The sequence below is a fragment of the Vigna angularis genome, chromosome 2 (genome assembly GCF_016808095.1).
Source record: "Vigna angularis cultivar LongXiaoDou No.4 chromosome 2, ASM1680809v1, whole genome shotgun sequence".
NCBI lineage: Eukaryota > Viridiplantae > Streptophyta > Magnoliopsida > Fabales > Fabaceae > Vigna > Vigna angularis.
In genome coordinates this window covers 19,405,138-19,424,465 of record NC_068971.1, presented here as the reverse complement: position 1 = coordinate 19,424,465, position 19,328 = coordinate 19,405,138, and the positions used below count along the sequence as shown (strand labels likewise).

The 19,328-nt window shown below is 34.5% G+C and overlaps 1 protein-coding gene across 1 annotated transcript; it reads right to left on the bottom strand.

Moving 5' to 3' along the window:
* Positions 1-250: 250 nt before the first annotated feature.
* On the bottom strand, positions 251-3,596 carry LOC108328198 (uncharacterized). Its single transcript, XM_017562023.1, has 7 exons — positions 3,250-3,596; positions 2,706-2,958; positions 1,883-2,083; positions 1,157-1,793; positions 988-1,076; positions 856-915; positions 251-757 (listed from the first exon to the last, which is right to left on the bottom strand). Exons 1-7 carry the CDS (start codon positions 3,424-3,426, stop codon positions 714-716), a joined length of 1,461 nt encoding a protein of 486 aa, XP_017417512.1. The 5' UTR covers positions 3,427-3,596; the 3' UTR covers positions 251-713.
* Positions 3,597-19,328: the final 15,732 nt, after the last annotated feature.

The window sequence follows — 19,328 nt, the reverse complement described above, 5'->3', positions numbered from 1 at the left end:
AGAAAAAACTTTTATATAATGCTCTCAGTGAGAACTTCAGATGAACAGGGTATATGTAACAAGACCAAAACAATGGGAACTTTATTAAGCTGCAAGACAAGTTACATAAAATTAGACTAGCATATCAGTTATTACAAAGTGGATGAAACTTGACATAAATGCACCAATGTATTACCACTACTAAATTAAAATAAGTACTGAATGATTAAGGTAGAAGAAACATCACTTAAATAGCTTAGACTAAACAGAATTAATGAATAAGTTCATCAATTAATATCTTGTTTTTCCGCAACAGTTAACAAGTACAAAAGGAGTACGATCATGGTAATCAATTTTAAGATTCCTAATAAACTTAAATCCCAGCATAACTGGTCTTCCCCTTCCCTCTTTTACATGAAAGTTGAACTGTCAAGACATAGAACCAGAAATTGCTTAAATGACTTGGACTTCAATACAAGGCTGATGACCAAAATTGAGATTTAAATGTAACCCCAATAAGACTAATCCTTATAATAAACCAAAACAAAGGAGGAAGCTATCTACAATCACTTTTTAAGCTTGACCAAATAGGCTAAGCTTGAAAGGTATAAATGAATAGCGGGTTATCATCATAAACTAAGTGCAACGTCAGCGAACAATTCTTTGGTAGATATAAACATCTGCAGAGAGCTCGCATCAACAAGTCAGGCTGAGTCATTCTCCAAAGTCACTTTTTATGTACAATTTTCCTTATCCACAGACTGCTGGTGATTTTTCTCTGGACATATTACGAAACATGTTCATACTTATCAGTAAAGAAAATTTATATGATTGGAAAACTTCAGTAAAAATGAAAAGATTGAAAAGAAAATTTACCGGGGCTTATAACTGTTATGCTTTTTGTGACAGATTTCATTGCAGACAAACAATCAGGGCCTGCAATATGAAAGCTTTTCAGTTAATTATGATCTATTTGACTTATAAAACTGATAGAGTCAGTCTTTTTACCTAGTATTTTCATGTCTTTCTCACATAGTACTTCAGCCACAGTTGAAAACTCAGGTGTAGCATGATTATCATTGCATTCATGAGATGACCTGTTAAACAACAGTACATCAGATAGGAGAGTTGGGATGATAACAAAATAAGACCTTCAGCAATAAACAAAAAACAATACCCTGAAGCATTATCCATTGAAGGACTTGGTGTTGGATGGCTAGAAAAATCTATGCCTTCACAAGAAAAATCTAGATCATTTAACATTTCTGTGAAGGAGAAGTCCATCCCTAAGGCATCAAAATTAGGAAAATCAATGTCAAATATGTCCAGTTCCTTTTCAGACTCGGATGTAGAAATCTCAGTTGACAATGGATTGTACGAGCTCCCAGGCACATCAGCAGCATCAAAGTTCAACCTGCTTCTAACATGATCCCTCTTATTTATCTTCTCTGAATTTGCCTTGACAGGAGAAATACAACGACTCATCTCTATGTATGCCATCTGTTTTGCAGGGCTGACCATAACTCTCTTTGTTGAAATCACAGTGCATCGACTGGGTGTAACCGCTACTGAAGAAATCTCCGCAGGAGATATATGTGTATCACCGTGAGAAGATTTTGTTCTAGGAGGTGTCTTTGGAACTGGTGAATTACTTGGAACAGAAGTTGTAGATTGGTTGAATAAACATTTAGCAACATTGGATCCCTGGACTTGTGACTCCCTGGGTATGCAGTTCATAGTTGAAGATTGAACGGCAGAAGGCTGAGCTACCATTCTATTGACAGCATTACCAGATTGTTGCAGAGCAGTTTGACCTGTGAATAGAGATACAGCACAATGCGTATGATGATTTCTTTAGATTAGCCAATAATTAACACATACTAAAGTTACGAGATAACCATACCTTGGACAACAACTTTCCTATTGGATGATCTTCCACGAGGTTTTTTAGCAGTCAATGGATCATCCACAGCTTTAGTATCCTTTCTCTTTCTGTCAGATACAGTCAGTGTTTGTGTTGAGATGTTTCCACTCCCAGCATTAGAATTGCTAGATTGAGGCAGTGGCAGCGTGTTCGATTTGCTTTGCGCAGAAGTGTGGATTCCTAATATAAAAGCAGTGGGCAAGATCAATACGTCACTAACGTAGCCTAAAAGGGCCTTTGTAGTTGAACTAGTGGAAAATGAGACAGTAGAAAATGGAGAACAATGCTTTACCATGCAAAGGTAAACTAACTTTCATTCCAAAGTGATTCACAAAAAAGACACAACATCAATGAAACATGAATTAAACTACATTATTGACATCATCTTCAATCTAAGACTTTTAAGATAATAGATTTGTGAATCTTTTTTCTACTCAATGTAAGATTTCGACCCAATTTTATTTCCTGACCACATCTTGGTGGACAGGTATCACTTCAAATTGAACTTGGTGCTTAAAAGGTTTTATTCAATTACACCCAGACCCAAAACCTAAGGCTGTTGATAAGTGTTACTACACAACATATAAGCCAGTATCCTCATTCCTAGCTTAAACATGTTATGATAATTGCAATTAGTTGCCTTTATTTTGCTAATTCTTAAAACATGATTTGAATATTGACTAATCAATCAAGTAGGGAATTCATGCATCAGAGAACTTATATATTTCCCCAAGAAGAAAAATGATCAAACAGCGTGCTCATATATTAAGAAAAACATCTAAGGCAGGGGAAAAGGTTTTACCTGGTTGAGATTTGAGAGTATACGTGGGTTGAGTAATAGCTGCAACTGTAGATTTTGCTGCAGGCGCTGCAGCAGAGAGGTTTCCACTAGCATTGTAAGCAGTCATTACATTCTGCATGCCTTGCAACAACATCTGAACCCGTTTCTTCTCTTGCTCTACAACAATCCGCTCCTGATCCAACATCACTTTCTGCTCCTTCAGGCAAATATACTCATCCAGCATCTCCCCCAAAGTCAACAAAGACTTCGGTGCCTAAAACCCCAAATTTTCCATCAACACCTTAAATACCCACTTAAACAAATACATAGCTAACCCGAGAAAAATTAAAAATTGAAAAATCAATTTTAAAAAATTACCACCCAGATGCCTAAATCTTCACGGATATAAACAAAAGGATTGGGAAAAATATAAAGCAGAATCTAAAAAATAAAAACCCTACTTTAAGAATAAAAACGAAGTTCCAGATGGTCAAATCTGCACAAATGCTAGTAAAAACAAAAGGGGGAAGAAGATGCAAAAACTCAAAATAGGGTGCAGGGATACCTCGTGGATGGGTGAATTGGCGATGAGGGAAGAAGCTTCGGTTCTGAAGGAAGAGCGAGTGATGGAGAAGTTGTTGTCGCATAGGTATCTGTCAACTATGAAAGCAATCTGATTAGGCGTGACCTTTCCCTTCCCAAACACCTCTGGTTTTCTGACTTTAGATTGCTTCCCCGCCATCTGTTGCTACTCTCAGATCAGATCAGATCAGATGAAACGAAAGAGAGTGATGAAAGAGGGAGAGAGACTGGTGAATTGGTTGTGTTAAAAAGGATGCAACAAAGAACGCGGGAGAATTTTTGAACTAGAGCATGAAACTTGCAGTTTTGGCGGTAATAAGCAAAACGTTCTCCCACACTCAAAATCTTGGATTGGGTGAGGTTAAGGAACCAGGAATATTTATTACGGAACAAAATTTGGTGGAGGTAACTCAATTCATGATTCATTTTTATTATTAATAATGATTTAAAATTTAGTTTGGTAAAAAAATAAATATTATATTTTATAATAATAAATCATAGTCAATAACTTAAGCTAGAATATTTTATAAAACTAAGATAGAATGAAATCTTTGAGTTCTTCGTTTTGAAGGTTGAAGAAAGACATCTTTGAACAGTCAAACTATATTGTAAGAAATATTTTATTATGGACAAAATTAATTTCTCTAGCAATTTAATTTTAAATATTATATTTTTTATTTAAATTGATAAATTGAATTATTTTAATAAGGTAAAAACAATTCAAAACAAAAGTGTTCACTAACTTATATTTATAATGAGAAAAGGAAAATAAAAGCTATTAAGTAAATTAAATATGAAATTGCTGCAGTTGTTTAACATATAAATCTATAATGTATAGGAAATAAAAATAAATCTATAGTGAATATCTTAACATAAATAAATAATTTATAAAATCATTTCCAATTTAAAATAAAATGCGTGATTTTTATATCCATAAAACTATATATAAATCAATTAAAAGCAAAATAAATCCTAAAACAAAAAAGAAAACAGTGCCAAATATGTGTATGATAATAAAGGTATAAATATGTTCTTTTAGTACCTCAAAGTATGAAATAGTTATCAATTTTAAATGTTTGACATTCTTTGATATTTTTTTTAAGTTCTTCTTATTAACAAAGTTAGTTTAATATTAAAAATAGAGAAGAGTAATTAGTATAATTAAAATAATTAAGAATATTTTTTATTAAAATAATTATATTTTTAAATACATAGTTAAATTAAATAATATAGTCATTATTTAATATAAACAAGATAATTATATACAATACTTTTATTTTTATTTAATAATTGCATTTATATTTTTGTTATAATTATAGAAATAGGTAGTCCATCTTATATAATCATATCTTTATTATTAGTGTAAGGGTCTGATAAATTATTAGGCCATTGGGCCTTATATGGGGGCAAATAAGCCCATCACTCTAAGGCTAACCAGACCTTAGGAAGGGTTCCTCAGATTTCTAACTTTCTTGAGCTCTTTTCTCTCTCTAAACTCTTGTGTCCTAAAGCTTTTTCTGTCTTCTCTCTAGATTTCTAACTCTCTGAACCGTAAGAATTCGAGATAGGCGCTACCCAAGCGTTCGCGGCATAGAGAGCCTCATTTCTACCGAACGTTTTCTCCGTTTCGACCGGTAAGTCGTTTTTCCCTTTTTCATTCACTGTCTTTGAGATGTCACCACTTGGGTGGTTTATAGGGTGTGGTGGAATTTTCGTGGTGTGAGACACCATAAAGGAGTGTTCCTGTGAGCTTGGTAGTTCAACTTTGAGGTAAGGGGAGCTAGTTATTTTTGGTTGAAATTAATTTATGAGATATATGCATGTTGAATCCTGAATTGGTGTGTTGATTTAAATTGTTATGTACCTGTTGAGTATAAATTGGCTTGTGTTATGATGCTGGAAAATTGTGCATGTAAAAATGTATTGGTGGTAAGTTGTTATGATGGAATTGATTGCTGAAATATAGATGGGTTTAGTGAAGATAAAAGGAATGGAGTTTTCTGCATATTTAACATATCAGTACGGGTACTGTAAGAACTTTTGTTTGAGAAATATAAAAAAAAAGGAAGAAAAGGGTTTCGTGAGAATTAAAGTGATGTATAGCCTTTGGGTAATTGGAGTCTAGGACACATAGTACAATTTGCAGGATTTTATGAGAGTACGTTGTTGGTAGGATAGAGGAACCTTAAAAACCTGAGTTGGCACATCCCTGATCATAGAGCAGTCCTGGCCTGGTCCAATCAGTTGTGACTAGTCATATGTGCTGGCGTCGAAGGTGAGTTTGATGCGTTCAGACATATGGGTCCTCTCCGGTGACCAATTGGGGTAAAGAAAGATCTCTAGTAGGATGAAAATAAAGGCCCTTTTGGAGGAAGTGAGGTAGTGAATTTGAGAGTTAGGGGTTTTGGGTATAATTGGGCTATTGGGGCAGTTTTAGCAAGTGGATTGTGACTTGTTTGAGTCACCAAATTGGTCAGAATAGGTACAAAGTGTTAGAATTGGGTTTGGGGTCCTCTAGTTATTGAGTTAGATGTTTTGGAGTAGAAATTGAGTTGGTTTAGTACATCTAATTCCTATCCAAATGACCAATGCAATACTTTACTTTCATCTATAAACATGTTTCATATCAATATTAGTGTTACAGATTTTAGTTTGTTCATTTGGATATGTCTAAGATGCACCAAAACCAGAAAAATCACGTTGCTGTCAAAAACTGATAAGAATAATCGATTATATCACTTGATAATCGATTATTTTAGTCAGAGCGTTGTATCCTCTTCAAAGCTCTCGCAAATAATTGATTATCACATATGATAATCGATTATTGTCGTCGGAAAATCATCCAGGACAGTTTTGGGTGGTTTTCGGGGTTCCGAATATCATTTTTGGACGTTTTTTAGGTCGTTCTAGGGGGTTTTGACCCTTCCGGAGCCATTGGTGAGGGTCTCCAAGATGTTTGAATTACTTAAGTATTGATAATTAAAAGTCCTAAAGAAATTTGTGTTAATAAGTGATGGTTTTGTGAAAGTATGTAATGTATGAGTTGCTTTTATGACATGGTTGATCTTGTATGATGGTGTATGAGTTTGGTATGAGACAATATATTAAGAATGCACTTGAATGACTATGAAATTTTATGTTTGATGAATCAAAGTGGTTTATGAGGTACATTATTGATCCAAGAGGAATATCATGTGATTTAAAGTGGTCGGATTGAATACGAAATTAAGATCTCTCAGAGGGATCAGTTAGTGTATTGAATGAACGTGAGAGGCTTCCATATGGGGGGTTATCCCTAACACTCCAACGGTCTTTCCTTCTCACTTAGAGAGGATTGACGCGTGTGGTGGAAGTAGTGGGAGGTCCTAGGGTAGGCGCTATCACTAAAGGTCTATTCTGTAGTAACGGACTAGCCTTGTGTATGGTCGGGTGGAACCCCTCGGCAATGGCTTTGCAAAGCAGTAGGGGCCATCACAAGTGCACAACCCGCCCCAGCTCTACATACATTCTATGTCCGGACGTGTCTAGGAGTCTTAACATGATAGGATGCTTGCTTTAATGAGTTTTGTGAAATAAATATTTATGTTTATAATCACTTACATGTTTATGTGTGTATGGACGTTCTTGGAAATGCTAGATTGAATTGAAATTATCTGTATGTTTGTCTGAGACCTAGCTCACCCTTGCATTGTATGTGTTGCATGTGTTTGTCTTCTCCCTTGCGATGATCATCCAATCCTTTGGATGTGAGCAGTAGGTGATGATGTACCATTGGAGCAAGCTTTGGAGGTTGAAGAAAACCCAACCCCTAGTACTTAGGCCTTCTACTAGCTCTTAGTTGATTAGCTTGTTATTTTGAAAAACTCCTAGCTTTTATTTTATATAGTTCGACACTTTTGGAAAACTTTTTAGGTCTCTTTAAAATTTCAATAGCCTTGTATTTTGAGAACTTTGGAAACTTGTACTCAAGTTTAATTTCGTTTTAATTCCCTCTATCTTTTGGATGACTGTATACATATTTAAACACTATTATCTCTATCTCTCAACTGCTTTTACATATTATAATAGCTTAATCCTATTATATTATATGTGTATATGATATTTTGGGATGTCACAATTAGAATATACAATATGTTTTCTATTTATTGTATTGATTTGTTTTATAATATAAAAGAAGTATGTGTTCATCCTATATAATCATATCTTTATCATTAGAGTATACAATATGTTTTCTATTTATTGTATTCATTTGTTTTATAATATAAAAGAAGTATATTTGTTATCTCACAGACACATTATTCCATCTATCTTTTATCTTTTAACTATAATTTAACATGGCAATTTAGAGTTTTTCTAAAATTGTGTTGGCACGATAGATTCATTGTTTTCAAAGGAATTATTTTTTTTCTCCAATTTTTTTGGAAAAAAAAAATATCTTTCAACACAATATTAATCTCCAAAATATATTCTATCATCATTTCTAACCATATTGATAGTATTTAGAATATACACTAGGCTAATTATTCATTTTAATTATTGAACCTTATATTGCTCTTATATTTTCAATTGATCCATCTCTAATTTGAAAATTTTATCAAATGGTGATTGAGACACCAATCAACTAGTAGTATTGCTTTGGTGGCACACAAGTAATTGATTTATTTGTTTCTCTCATTCACCTCTTTTTGTCCTAGGTTATAATGCAACTATCGCAATATATTGTAAACATTATATATTCTCTTCCTTCACTAAAGCTTCCAATTTTCTTTTTATAATTATTGGTCCTAGTTCACAAAAACAAGCTTGTACTAGTGGTATTACCCGACTCCTCCATCTCTTATTGTTGACTATGTTTTTATATCCCTAGTAGCCCTTTCAATGGTTATTGTTTATCAACTCAGTCTCATAATATTATCATTTCCTTAGGATAAAATATTGGCAATGAATGTGACATTGGCTTTAGTGATGGTTAGATATATTAGATCGTTAAATATCTTAGATAGAGATCTTATTTTTATTTTTTATCTTTAACTAGTTTGTGATTATTCTTTATTTGTATTTTGAGGTTAAGTCATATTTCTTCTTTTACAAATACAATATTCTATGTGTATATTTAACACAGGAGGAAATTAATCTCATACATAGTTTTTAAGTTTCAACCACGCATGACGCGTCATTGTCTCCAACGCCGACCACCTTCGTTGGACTTACTACGACCTTTTCTCTCTAGATTTGGTCTTGTTGTGTTGATTGGGCCTCTTTCAATTTTTAGGTTTTTTCTCTCTCGTGCTTGCTCATGGCTTCTTCCCATGTTGTCTCTCCTGACCTTTCTTTTGTCACTACTAGTATGTCTGATCGTCCTTATATAATAACTATGTCAATGTTCATTTATCTATTGATAAGTTAGATGACATTAAATATGTAACTTCGACATTAGACTTTAAACTTTGGCTTAAGAGTCAAGGGTATGTTTATCATATTACTCAAAACGTGATAACTATTGATTCCGCCGTGGTTATCCATTAGTTGAAAATTAATGCTTAGACACACATTATTCTCAATGATACCCTTCACTCTTCTTTAAGAAAAAATCGTTCCTATGAAACATGTTTTGAAATCCAGAAACACGCCAAATTATTATTATACATCAATGATATTCAATGTATTTATGGTGTTTGTCATTATCTTTTCAAGTCATTTTTTCATATTTTTTTATTGAAGTTTCATATTTTGTTTGTTTTTAATTGTTGCTTTATTATTGCACTAGTTAGGACATGATTTTGTAGGTTAAGCAATTTTGCAACTCATTGTAGTTTAGTAGCACATTCTCCATTTCTGCCATGTTGGGCCAATTCTGAAGGAACATAACCCAAACAGTTGAATTCAAATAAGTATTAATAGAATTTTTGCCACTTGGTGGTTTCTTTTCTCACTAAAGATGACATTTATAACCTTCAACTCCCCTCTGTTTGTAGTTAACTAATTTAATATTTCAGCATCAACAATTTCTTTGTATTCAGTGACATCCAAATCCCTAAGATGGTGAGGCTTTAATAGCTTGGGGAGTATATGCTGCCTCAATGTGATTAGGAAAAAAAAGGCAAGGGGAACAATATTCCAACTTAGGAATCTGTGTCACTCCAAAGCAAACTAATAAATACACACATTGGAAGAGTGTGAAGAATACTATGTTTCTGTAAGGTACTGACTCAACAAAGGAAGAATGATACCCATCCAACAACCTGTGAAGAAGATTATATAAAGGTTGGTGTAAGAAATAGTAAATATTGACAATGGAAGTTTCATGCTTTAATAGAATTGTTGAAAGAACAATATCTTCTACTTACTTGTACCACCTACTAGATGTTACAAAAAGGAGTATCATTTCCCATAATTGATTTCCTAAAGATTATCAATGGCCATGTAAGCAAAATATCCCCACAAAACTGAAATCGGTATCTTCTTTATGCATGCCAAAGACTGATGCTCCAACAAGGATTGATTGTAAAAGATTGCTCACTCTCTACTCCTTTACTCTAACAGGCAAATATTCATCAATGTGTTTTTTAGGATCAAAGATACTCTTATTGTCAAGTCCTTTATCTTCACCGTTTAAGACAACCTCTATCAAATCCTCTAGTTTTTTTTTACCACTAAATGATTATGTAAGTAATCAAATTCACGACCAAAATAAAACATAGCTATGTATCAATTTTCATAAATGCACAGGGACATGAGGATTAAGGGCTTATATGCTTACATATGGACAATTATCCATTTCATAATTGCCAATTTTAAGACGTATGTTTTCCTTAGCACTTTTAACCATATTCTTTGAATCATCTTCCATTGAAAACAAAATCACCATATCAAATATCTGATGCAATTATGATAGTTACTAACACTCATTTATCCTATCCATCTGTTTATTGAGAACTGTGATGAGTCAATATTTTTTTGATTTCACTTAGCTTATTGTGCTAGATTTAATCAGGGAATTATGCTTGAATGTTCAGTATTTTCCCATTTATGTTAATTATGCTGAATTTGATCAGAAATTTTTATTTTAATTAATTTGATTTATCTGAGATTAATTATTTATATTATTAATTACATTATTAATTGTAGGAAAATTGTTGGATAATATTTGGGATATGTTAAATGAGAGGTGTGTGCTTGGAAAGAAGAGAGACCCATGTTTGGAGTAGCACGTGAAGGGTTGTGAAAAGAAAAAAAAAATAAATACTGCACATGTCATTGGGAACTCTGATTCATTCAAGAAAGAGGTGCACACGGACGGCCCACAAAGAAAATGGTGGTGTCACGGAGATTGGAGAAATAGAAGCCGAAGCGGGTAGCGGTCCAGCACAGCACGTAAATGGAGGTGGCTTCATTTAGCAAAAGAAGAGAGAAGCGAGCCCAGCATGGAGAGACAGCCTTCACGCTTCCAGCGTCCAGCTTGGAGTAAGGAGCACACTTTCGGTCCAGCATTCAGCACACAGCAGCGTTGGCAGCAAGGGTGACATCCAGCAAACTTCGGCCCCATTTGGATACACGGACAGCAGCTTGGATTCACGCGGAAGCAAGTCCAGCACGTCCACGTTTCAATTGGAAGATCCATTCGGTCCAGCTTGGCAGCAGCAAAGACAAGCAACGTAATGGGAAGTGTCAACACGTTGGACAGCACGAGAAGAGAAGCTTGTGTCCAGAACGCGAAGAAGAAGTCCAGCAAGCAAGGGTGTGACGGCAGCTTTCTTAGGTGGCAAAAAGGAGAAGCGGTCCAGAGTTTGGATGGGAAGCAACGTGCAACACCTTGATCCAGAGGGAGAAAAGAGAGAGTCAGGACTCTACTTTGGAGTCCAGGAGCAACCGGGAGTGAGGAAGAATCACGCACGCGTCCTGAGAAGGGGTGGTGTCCAAAGAAGAATAAGCACACACGTTCTTTTGGAGCGGCAGTTTTGGGTCCGCATAGGGGGTTACGGAGGGGACTCTCCCATTCGGATTGAAACGTTTTGGAGGAGAGGAAAGTAAGGGTTCCAGCCGCCACGGAGGGAACATTTTTTCATGTTTAAATGGATGAAGCAAGTGCACGGTAGAGGAGAATGGGAGCAGCAGCCGCACCGAGAAGAAGATGAGCTTTTCTTTCTTTAGATGAAGCGCACCGTGATTGAGTGGCAGTCACGTCAAGAATAAAGAGTAGCACGTTGATTCAAGAAGGTGTTGGAGTGAAGAGCACCGTGACTCAAATTTAAAGGAGATTCGTACATTTTCATTAAAGCGGTTACATTAAATGTTTAGCTCAAGCCTTGTTTACTTTATTTTTATTCCATTTCCACTGTGCTTCAATTTGTTTACGCGTTACTTCAGTTAAATGTATTTTCTTTTTCTTCCAAGCTTTATTCCATTTCAATTGGTTCAAGTTCCTTTCATTTAGTAGCTTACTAGTTGCATTCAATTACCTGCACGGTGTTTTAAAAAAATGATTGCAAATCTACGTTTATGAAGCTACTTTCGATAAACGGTATTTTATTGACCAGCTTGTTCCGTGTTCCTTTTCCTCAGCAAGGATGCGAGCATACTTAATTACACTCGGACAACAATTTGGTTCATTGTTTCTATTCACTATGTTGCTGTCTATTTTGTTCGGTTTTTTTAACTTCTTGTATTTCCAATTTTCGCAATTGCTTTAAAGACCGTTTGGTGTTAATATAGAACCGTTCAGTCATTTGTAGGACCGTTCAGTCTTCCTGCTTTGTTCATTTATTTTAATGTTTTGAATTATGTTTAGTTGTATTTAATTTCTAGTTTTAATTTAGTCTGCTTGTAATCACAAAAACACTTTCAAATCCCCCACTACGTGTTTGACCTAAGACTCAAACCACATTTGGTCCTTGAGAGACGATCTAGGAGTCACTTCCTAGCACTGTACTGCATTCTTTAATACACATCAAATTTGATGGGCCGCAATAGCCCGCATCAAACTGCTAGGCTCTTAGTGTGCATAGGAGATTGAGAAAAAACTCCATTTGAAAGAGGTAAGCCAATTAATCCACAAAGCAAAGTTTAAAATTTTTTATCCAAAGAAAATCATCAATTCCCCTCGAATCACTATTATAAATGACCATTAAATAATCAACTACAAGAGAGGGATATCTACCTGTTTAAATATAGTGCATGCATTAGAATTGACAAAACCAACAAGTAGAAATTTGTGAAGGTTTTTTTTTTAGGAAGACTGTCTTTGTTTAGTGTTTCACCTTCACAAGAAAGAATTACAAATCTAGAAGGAAATGGCAAAGACAAAATTGCATAAGCCAACTGATAACAGTTGAAAAACTGTTATTTTTATACCTAAAATTGACTTCAATTACAACCTTTATGCCTTAGAAATTAGCTTGAACTCATGATTTTGTTGAATTCTTGGAAATAATAGAGTTGGACAGGTTTTATGCTTGATTATCTTGTTTTTGCAGGTTTTTAGATGAAATTGATGAAAGAAGTAAAAAGGGAAAGAGAAGGAATCAAAAAAGGGCACAAACAATGCATAAAAGGAGAAGCCGCAAGTATCGCTCAGGGGCATTTTCCCACCGCTAAGGGGCATTTTCCCCCTGAGTGCCACTTATCAAAAGACGTTAGAATCGTTGAGGGGCAGCAATGCAGCTGAGGGGAAGAACCGTTGTGCACTAGTACCGCTGAGGGGCGTTTTCCCCCTGAGCGGTATTATTTTGGGCTTGGGCTTGATTTTTTGTATTTTTTAGAATAGTATATAAGCTCTAAGACGTTTTAGGATTTGTATCTTTGGCTAGGACAAAGCACAATCACTCTTTTTTCACCCCTTGGAGGAGGATTTTGGATGCTCAGTCTCCTTTCTCAGCTTTCTCGGGTTTTATCTTTCATTCTTCCATTGTATTTCATCTAGTTTCACCGTGAATATGGTGAACTAAGCTTTTATTGTTGTTGGGGAATCAATGTAAATCTTTAGAAACTCTCTTGTATGGAATTTGTTCTTCAAGATCATATATATGATACATGCTTTCTTTCATTAATAGTTAGGGTTTTTCTTCTTTGCTCAAAGCATGCATAGTTTAACTCATTCGATGTCATGATCATTGATTTTGTCGATACGGAGACGTACGGGGAATTCTAGATCTGGGGAATTTCTCCTAACAGTATATTACCAACCTAGAGATAGGAGTATGATAGTTGGTTGCCTTTAAGCTTTTGTTCACTATAATGCATGATTGATTGCTAGGGAGACAAGAGATTGTAAACTAGTAGTTATGATTAGGCTTTCTTCGCCGAGAGATCGGGTTTAAAGTAATTTAGAAAGTGGCATTAACATTAATGAAAAGAATGATGAATTCCTAAATACAAGAGAGTGGAAAAGATGAACTTGATAAACCCCAACAACATATTCATCCATATAATTCAATTCACACTTTTGTTTCTCCTTGCCATTGATCATCATATGCATACATATTTATTTTTCAGTCTTTTGCATTTGAAACTTAAAACACTTTGTTCTCAAGTCTTAATTAATTAATTAATCACATAAGTGTCTAGGCCTTGAGTCTCTTGGGAAACGATACTTGGTCTTACCAAGATTATTACTTGCTACGATTCGGTCACACTTGCCGAGGGTAAAACAAGTTTTTGGCGCCGTTTTTCGGTGTTCATAAATTTTTCAACACCAACCTTGTTGTGCACTGCAAAAAGGGAAGTCCAAAAATGTTGGTGAGTTGTTATGTCCATATCATGTTATCTACATGAAGAGAAATAAATGCAATGGAAGGGGGAATATTAAAATGGAAGGGAAATAATTGTTCATCTTATTTACCAATCATACTTGTGAAAGCCAACGAAACATTTTGTTGATTTCTTCGCCAATTTGATTCCCTTCTAAGTCATATTTCGTAGCCACCATTAGAATGACGCCGCTTGACCAAATACCCCTGCCACAACTAAAGAACCTTCTATAACTTTGAAATGATGTCATTCGCGATGAGATAGAAGTGGAAAACGTATCCATCTGGTCTAGGAGCTAGCTCCTAACGTCTACAACAAGAGAGTGGTAGAGCATACATGAGAGGTTGGACTGTAGCCAAGTGTCAATGCACTCGATGTGGAAGGCAGAAGAGGTCATGGCGGAACCTTGGTAATGAACTAGTGCTTCGAGTTTTGATTTAGGGTAAGTTTGAGTAAGATTAAAATCTTAGAGGGAACTAAAAAAAATTAAGTCAAATAGAAAAGTAAAAAGGAAAAATAGATTATAATTTATATAGATATAAACCTCTTAAAAAAATAATTAAAACTTCTATTATGGTTAGCTTTTAGATAATTGATTAAAATCATCTTAAACCATGTTAGTTTGTAGGGGTCTTTTATAATCTTCACAAAATAATTTCCACTAAATATTTTTTTTCGTAGTGTCATGTGTCCATTTGTTTGCTTGTTCATGTGTATGTGTGTTCAAATGTATGTGTGTCCTTGTCCAATTGTTAGTATATCTGCGTGTCTAGGTATTTATATGTCTGCATGATCTGCGTGTTCGTGCATCCATGTGTATATGTGTCCTCATGTTGGTGTGTCTGGATGCCTGTGCGTTAATGTGTCTAACTATTTGTGTGTGCATGTGTTTATTTGTTTGCATGTTCATGTGTTTGTATGTTCTTGTGTACGTGGGTTTGTGTGTCCTTCTTTTTATGTGTTCGGATGTTCGTGTGTCGCCTTGTGTTTGGGTGTCCACATGTTCACATGTTTGCTTGTTTAATGTTATGACACATATTAATTGACTCAATTGGTCAGATTTTTAGTTCCTCAATCAATACAAAAGAAATCAACACATTTATCATGACAAACATCCAAAATAGACCTAATTCAACATATCAAATTTCATCATACAACTCAATCATGCAATTACAAATTTCAATATAACTATAACTTAAAAACAATGCAATTAGTTTCCCTTACCTGACTAACTACTCATAAGACTCTTACCAACAAAACTCCTCCCAACTTGTAGGATGCTCTATCTACACACAGAAACATCACAAGAACAATCAGGACATACTATTATGATCATTGATTAACAGAGACTCATAGATGACTAAAAAGATGTATGCAAGTGAAAGAAGTCTCACATGCAACAAATAACAAAAAAGACAAAGAAAATAAGAGAAATTGACTGGTCCAAATTGAAGAGCTCGCCACAAGAATTAATCCTACTATCTCGGTTTTTCAATCCGACGAACAAAAAGAAAGAACTCTTAAAGAGAAATCAGAAAACTCTGAAAAATGGTTTTTAAAGAGATAATGTGTTTTAAAATAATGAAACTCATTTACAACAAAACTATTTTATATTAAAATCTTTAATATTAAAATAATCAAGTCTCACTATTTTTTAAATAACTATCACTTTTAGAATGTCATTTTTTAGAATTTTACATTTTTAACATAGTTGGAACAATACTAAAGAAAATGACTTAATTAGATTAATTTTTTTAAAAATTGAAACTTAATTGAAAAAAAATCTACTTAAAATTTTCATCAAAAATTAAAATTAAATTACTAATTAAATATTTAAAAACATTTGAATTTTGGTTATTTGTTGGTGACTTAATGATAATAAAATTAAAGTTTAAAATGTTTGTTTAAAAAATATTAAAATTTAAATAACAATTGAAATGAAACTAAAGTTTAGACTTTATCTAAAAAGTAAATGTTTCTCTTTATTTAAAGGTAAAGTAATAAGAAAAGCAACTTGACAAAGAAAGTGAGGGGGGTGGGGAGATGCGTAGAAGGTAGAAGAGGAAGAAAGAGAGAGAGAAGAGAAGAGGAAGAAAGAGAGAAAAGAGAAGAAGAGAAAAGAAGAGAGAAAGAGAGAAAAGAAAAGGAAGAAAATGAAAGGAAAGAAATGAAAGAAAAGAAAAACGATCAATTCAGGGCAACATCTCCTACACTCTTAAGGGGAGGTTTTCTATCCTTTCACTTTTCTCCATTTATCATTGAAAGTTCTAAATTTAACATTTTTCTTAAAGAATTTGACATTCCATCTTTTCAAACATTTCAATTTTCAACATGTGGCAATTCACAACTTGAGTTATGGTTATCTCTATGGTTACCACTAACTCAAGACAAAAATATATTTTCAAATGAAGAAAGGCTTCTTAGATTTGTAAAAATTTAACATTTCAATATTAGGAAGCCTTCTTCTAAACATACCTTTTCATATATCTTATTGGGTCAAATAAAACTAATTATAGATATGTTTGATGCTTATTGCAGATTCACATTTGACCTAGGAGGAACTTGTATGGAGCTGATGGACAAATTTATGAGCACCAAAATATGATGTCACAAACTTGTTTTTCAATCGGCAAGTATGACCGAATCGTTCAAGTAATAAACTTGGTAAGACCAAGTATCGTTCTTCCCAAAGGACTCACGGCCTAGTTTAGTTATGTGATTTCTTGATTAGCTAAGACTTAAAGACGAAATATTTGGAGTTTAATATGCAAGACAGAAAATAAACATGTATGCATGAAGTTTTGATCAATGGCTAAAACAAAAGACACACACTTTCAATGGAATATATTAATGAATATGTTGTTGGGGGTCAATTTCATCTTATCCACTCTCATATATTTTAGGAATTCAACATTCAAATCATCATTGTTAATGCCACTCTCTAAAGTACCTTTCTAGAAGGCTTCTCCCTAATCACGAGTTCATACAATTCCTAGCATTCCTAATGATCAGTTCATAAGTGCAGGAGCTTAAGACAACCAATATCATATTGGGAGAAATTCCCCGGATCTAGACTTCCCCGTACGTTCCCGTATCGACAAAACCAATAATCATGCATCGAATGAGTTAAAAATTGCAAGCATTAAGCAAAGAGGAAAAACCCTAACTAATGATGAAAGAAAGCATAAATCTTAATTAAAAGATGTAAAAACAGATTCCATATATGAGAGCTTCACAAGATTACATTGATTCCCCAACAAACATACAGAGTTTAGTTCACCATATTCATGGTGAACCTAGATGAATTACAATGAAAGTATGAAAGAATAAACCCTAAAAAGGTGAAGAGGTAGCCTGAGCATCCAAGATCCTCCTTCAAAGGGGTGGAAGAGAGAGTGTTTGCCTCGTTTCTGCCAAAGATGCCTAACCCTAGGAAACCCTAAGGCTTATATATCATTCGTAAATTACAAAATTTTAGGTCCAAGCCCATTAAAGTGCCGCTCAGCGGTAAGTGCGTCAGCTCGGTTCTTCCCCTCAGCGGCCATTTTGCCCCTCAACGGTCCTCCCGTGAGCTTCTGAGTGCCGCTCAGCGGTAAACTGCCGCTGAGCGGCAGTTGCGGCTTCTCTTTTTGCACTCTTTGATTCCTTTTCTGATTCCCTCTCTCTCATTCTTCACTTCTTTCACTAAATTCACCTTAAAATCTGCACAAAAACACTGAAATCAAGCATAAACCTGTCCAACTCTCTTATTTATGAAAATATGGATAAAAGTATGATTTCAAGCTAGTTTCTAAGTCTAAAGGTTGCTTTTAGTATCAATTTTAAGCATGAAAATAACAGTTTTTCAACTGTTATCACAATCCCAAACTTAGAACTTTGCTTGTCCTCAAGCAAACAAAATGTAACTCAATCTCCAACCAATTCATATGATGGTTCACTCATTCAAAAATCCTTTTGTTTTCAAGATAAATAACAACTTCACTCAAACTTATGACCAAAAGTTCATTCAAGATGTGCACATGCTTTAGTGTTCACAAAATCATTTAAATTCCAACAAATGCTATTTTTCATGAATGATCAATCAATTAAGCATGGATGTTCATGTGCTTATGGAATATTTCCTCACTAGGTAAAGTGTTTCACTCAACACACAAGTGTATAAGAGGTAAAGTGTTTCACTCCTTCACTCTACTATCACAATGTCACATGAATCAACTTTGCCTTTCATTTTACCACAATCAAAAACATTCACCAGCATGCATCATCTCAAGGACTTTTCAATGGCTTATAATGTGGCTGGGCTAACAAGAAAATTGGTTTTTCTGGATCACAAAATCCTTGAGTTAAGAAAATCATAACAACACAATCATCTTATTCATTCCCAACTTTCTTTTACCTTTGCATTTGCATTGAGCTTTACTTCTTTTTCTTTTCTCTTTGCATATTCTTACTTTTTAGCTCTTAGCTCAATGCTTTTCTTTTCATGTTTTCCCAACAACCCCAAACTTGAACATTTAACAATACCATATAAGATCTTCTACTTAACTCAAGGTAAAGATTTTCAATCAAAGGTTTTCAGTGTATGTTCAAGGCTAAAGGTTCAAAGGATAGAACACAACGTGTTCTCTTTTAGTAGGCTAACTTTATGAATTTGGCCAATAAAAAGGGTTCCAACAAATGGCCTTGATCACATGATGCAAAACAAGCAATTGATTCAATCATAGAAAACCTGGGCAAAATCATTCATGCTTTCAAAGTAATAGCATTCAATCATACCAAAAACTCTGGAGCTCAAAACCTCACATATAAGCTCATTCACATTTGACATACACATCCTGCTTAATCTCACAATCACAATCCTAATATCATGCATTTGTTCACAAAGCTTGTGAATCACCTGTATAAGCATTTTAATGTGCACATCTATCTCAACATCAATCAATCAATAAGCATCATCAAGCAGTACTTATCACACAATCACAGTTAATAGCAAACCATCATAACAAACCAGGTGTTCAATAGAGTACATCAAACCTAATCTAAAAACAAAAACAAATAAGTTCAGAAAACTTAAACCACAAAAGCATAATCATATGATAGCATTCATCAGTAAATGCTATCTCAGCTCCTCATCAGTCTGAGCTGTCCTCTGTATCTTCCTCTTCCTCCTCATCTTCATCATCATCAAATGCATCCTCCTCCTCAGCTTCATCTTCTTCCATATCTCTAGCTGAAGCTTCAGCTGCTCCAGCTCCTCCTCCATGTACTGGTTCTTCTGGCCAAGCTACTACATTGTGGAATTCATCCATAGTCTAC

What these genes read in the sequence shown, in the direction of transcription:
- LOC108328198 (XM_017562023.1), bottom strand. Translation starts at nt 3,426, where the DNA reads ATGGCGGGGAAGCAATCTAAAGTCAGAAAACCAGAGGTGTTTGGGAAG. An exon ending in TACTCTCAAATCTCAACCAG is followed by an intron (nt 2,084 to 2,705) that starts GTAAAACCTTTT and finishes CTTTTATATTAG; the next exon opens with GAATCCACACTTCTGCGCAA. An exon ending in TCAATGGATAATGCTTCAGG is followed by an intron (nt 1,077 to 1,156) that starts GTATTGTTTTTT and finishes GTTGTTTAACAG; the next exon opens with GTCATCTCATGAATGCAATG.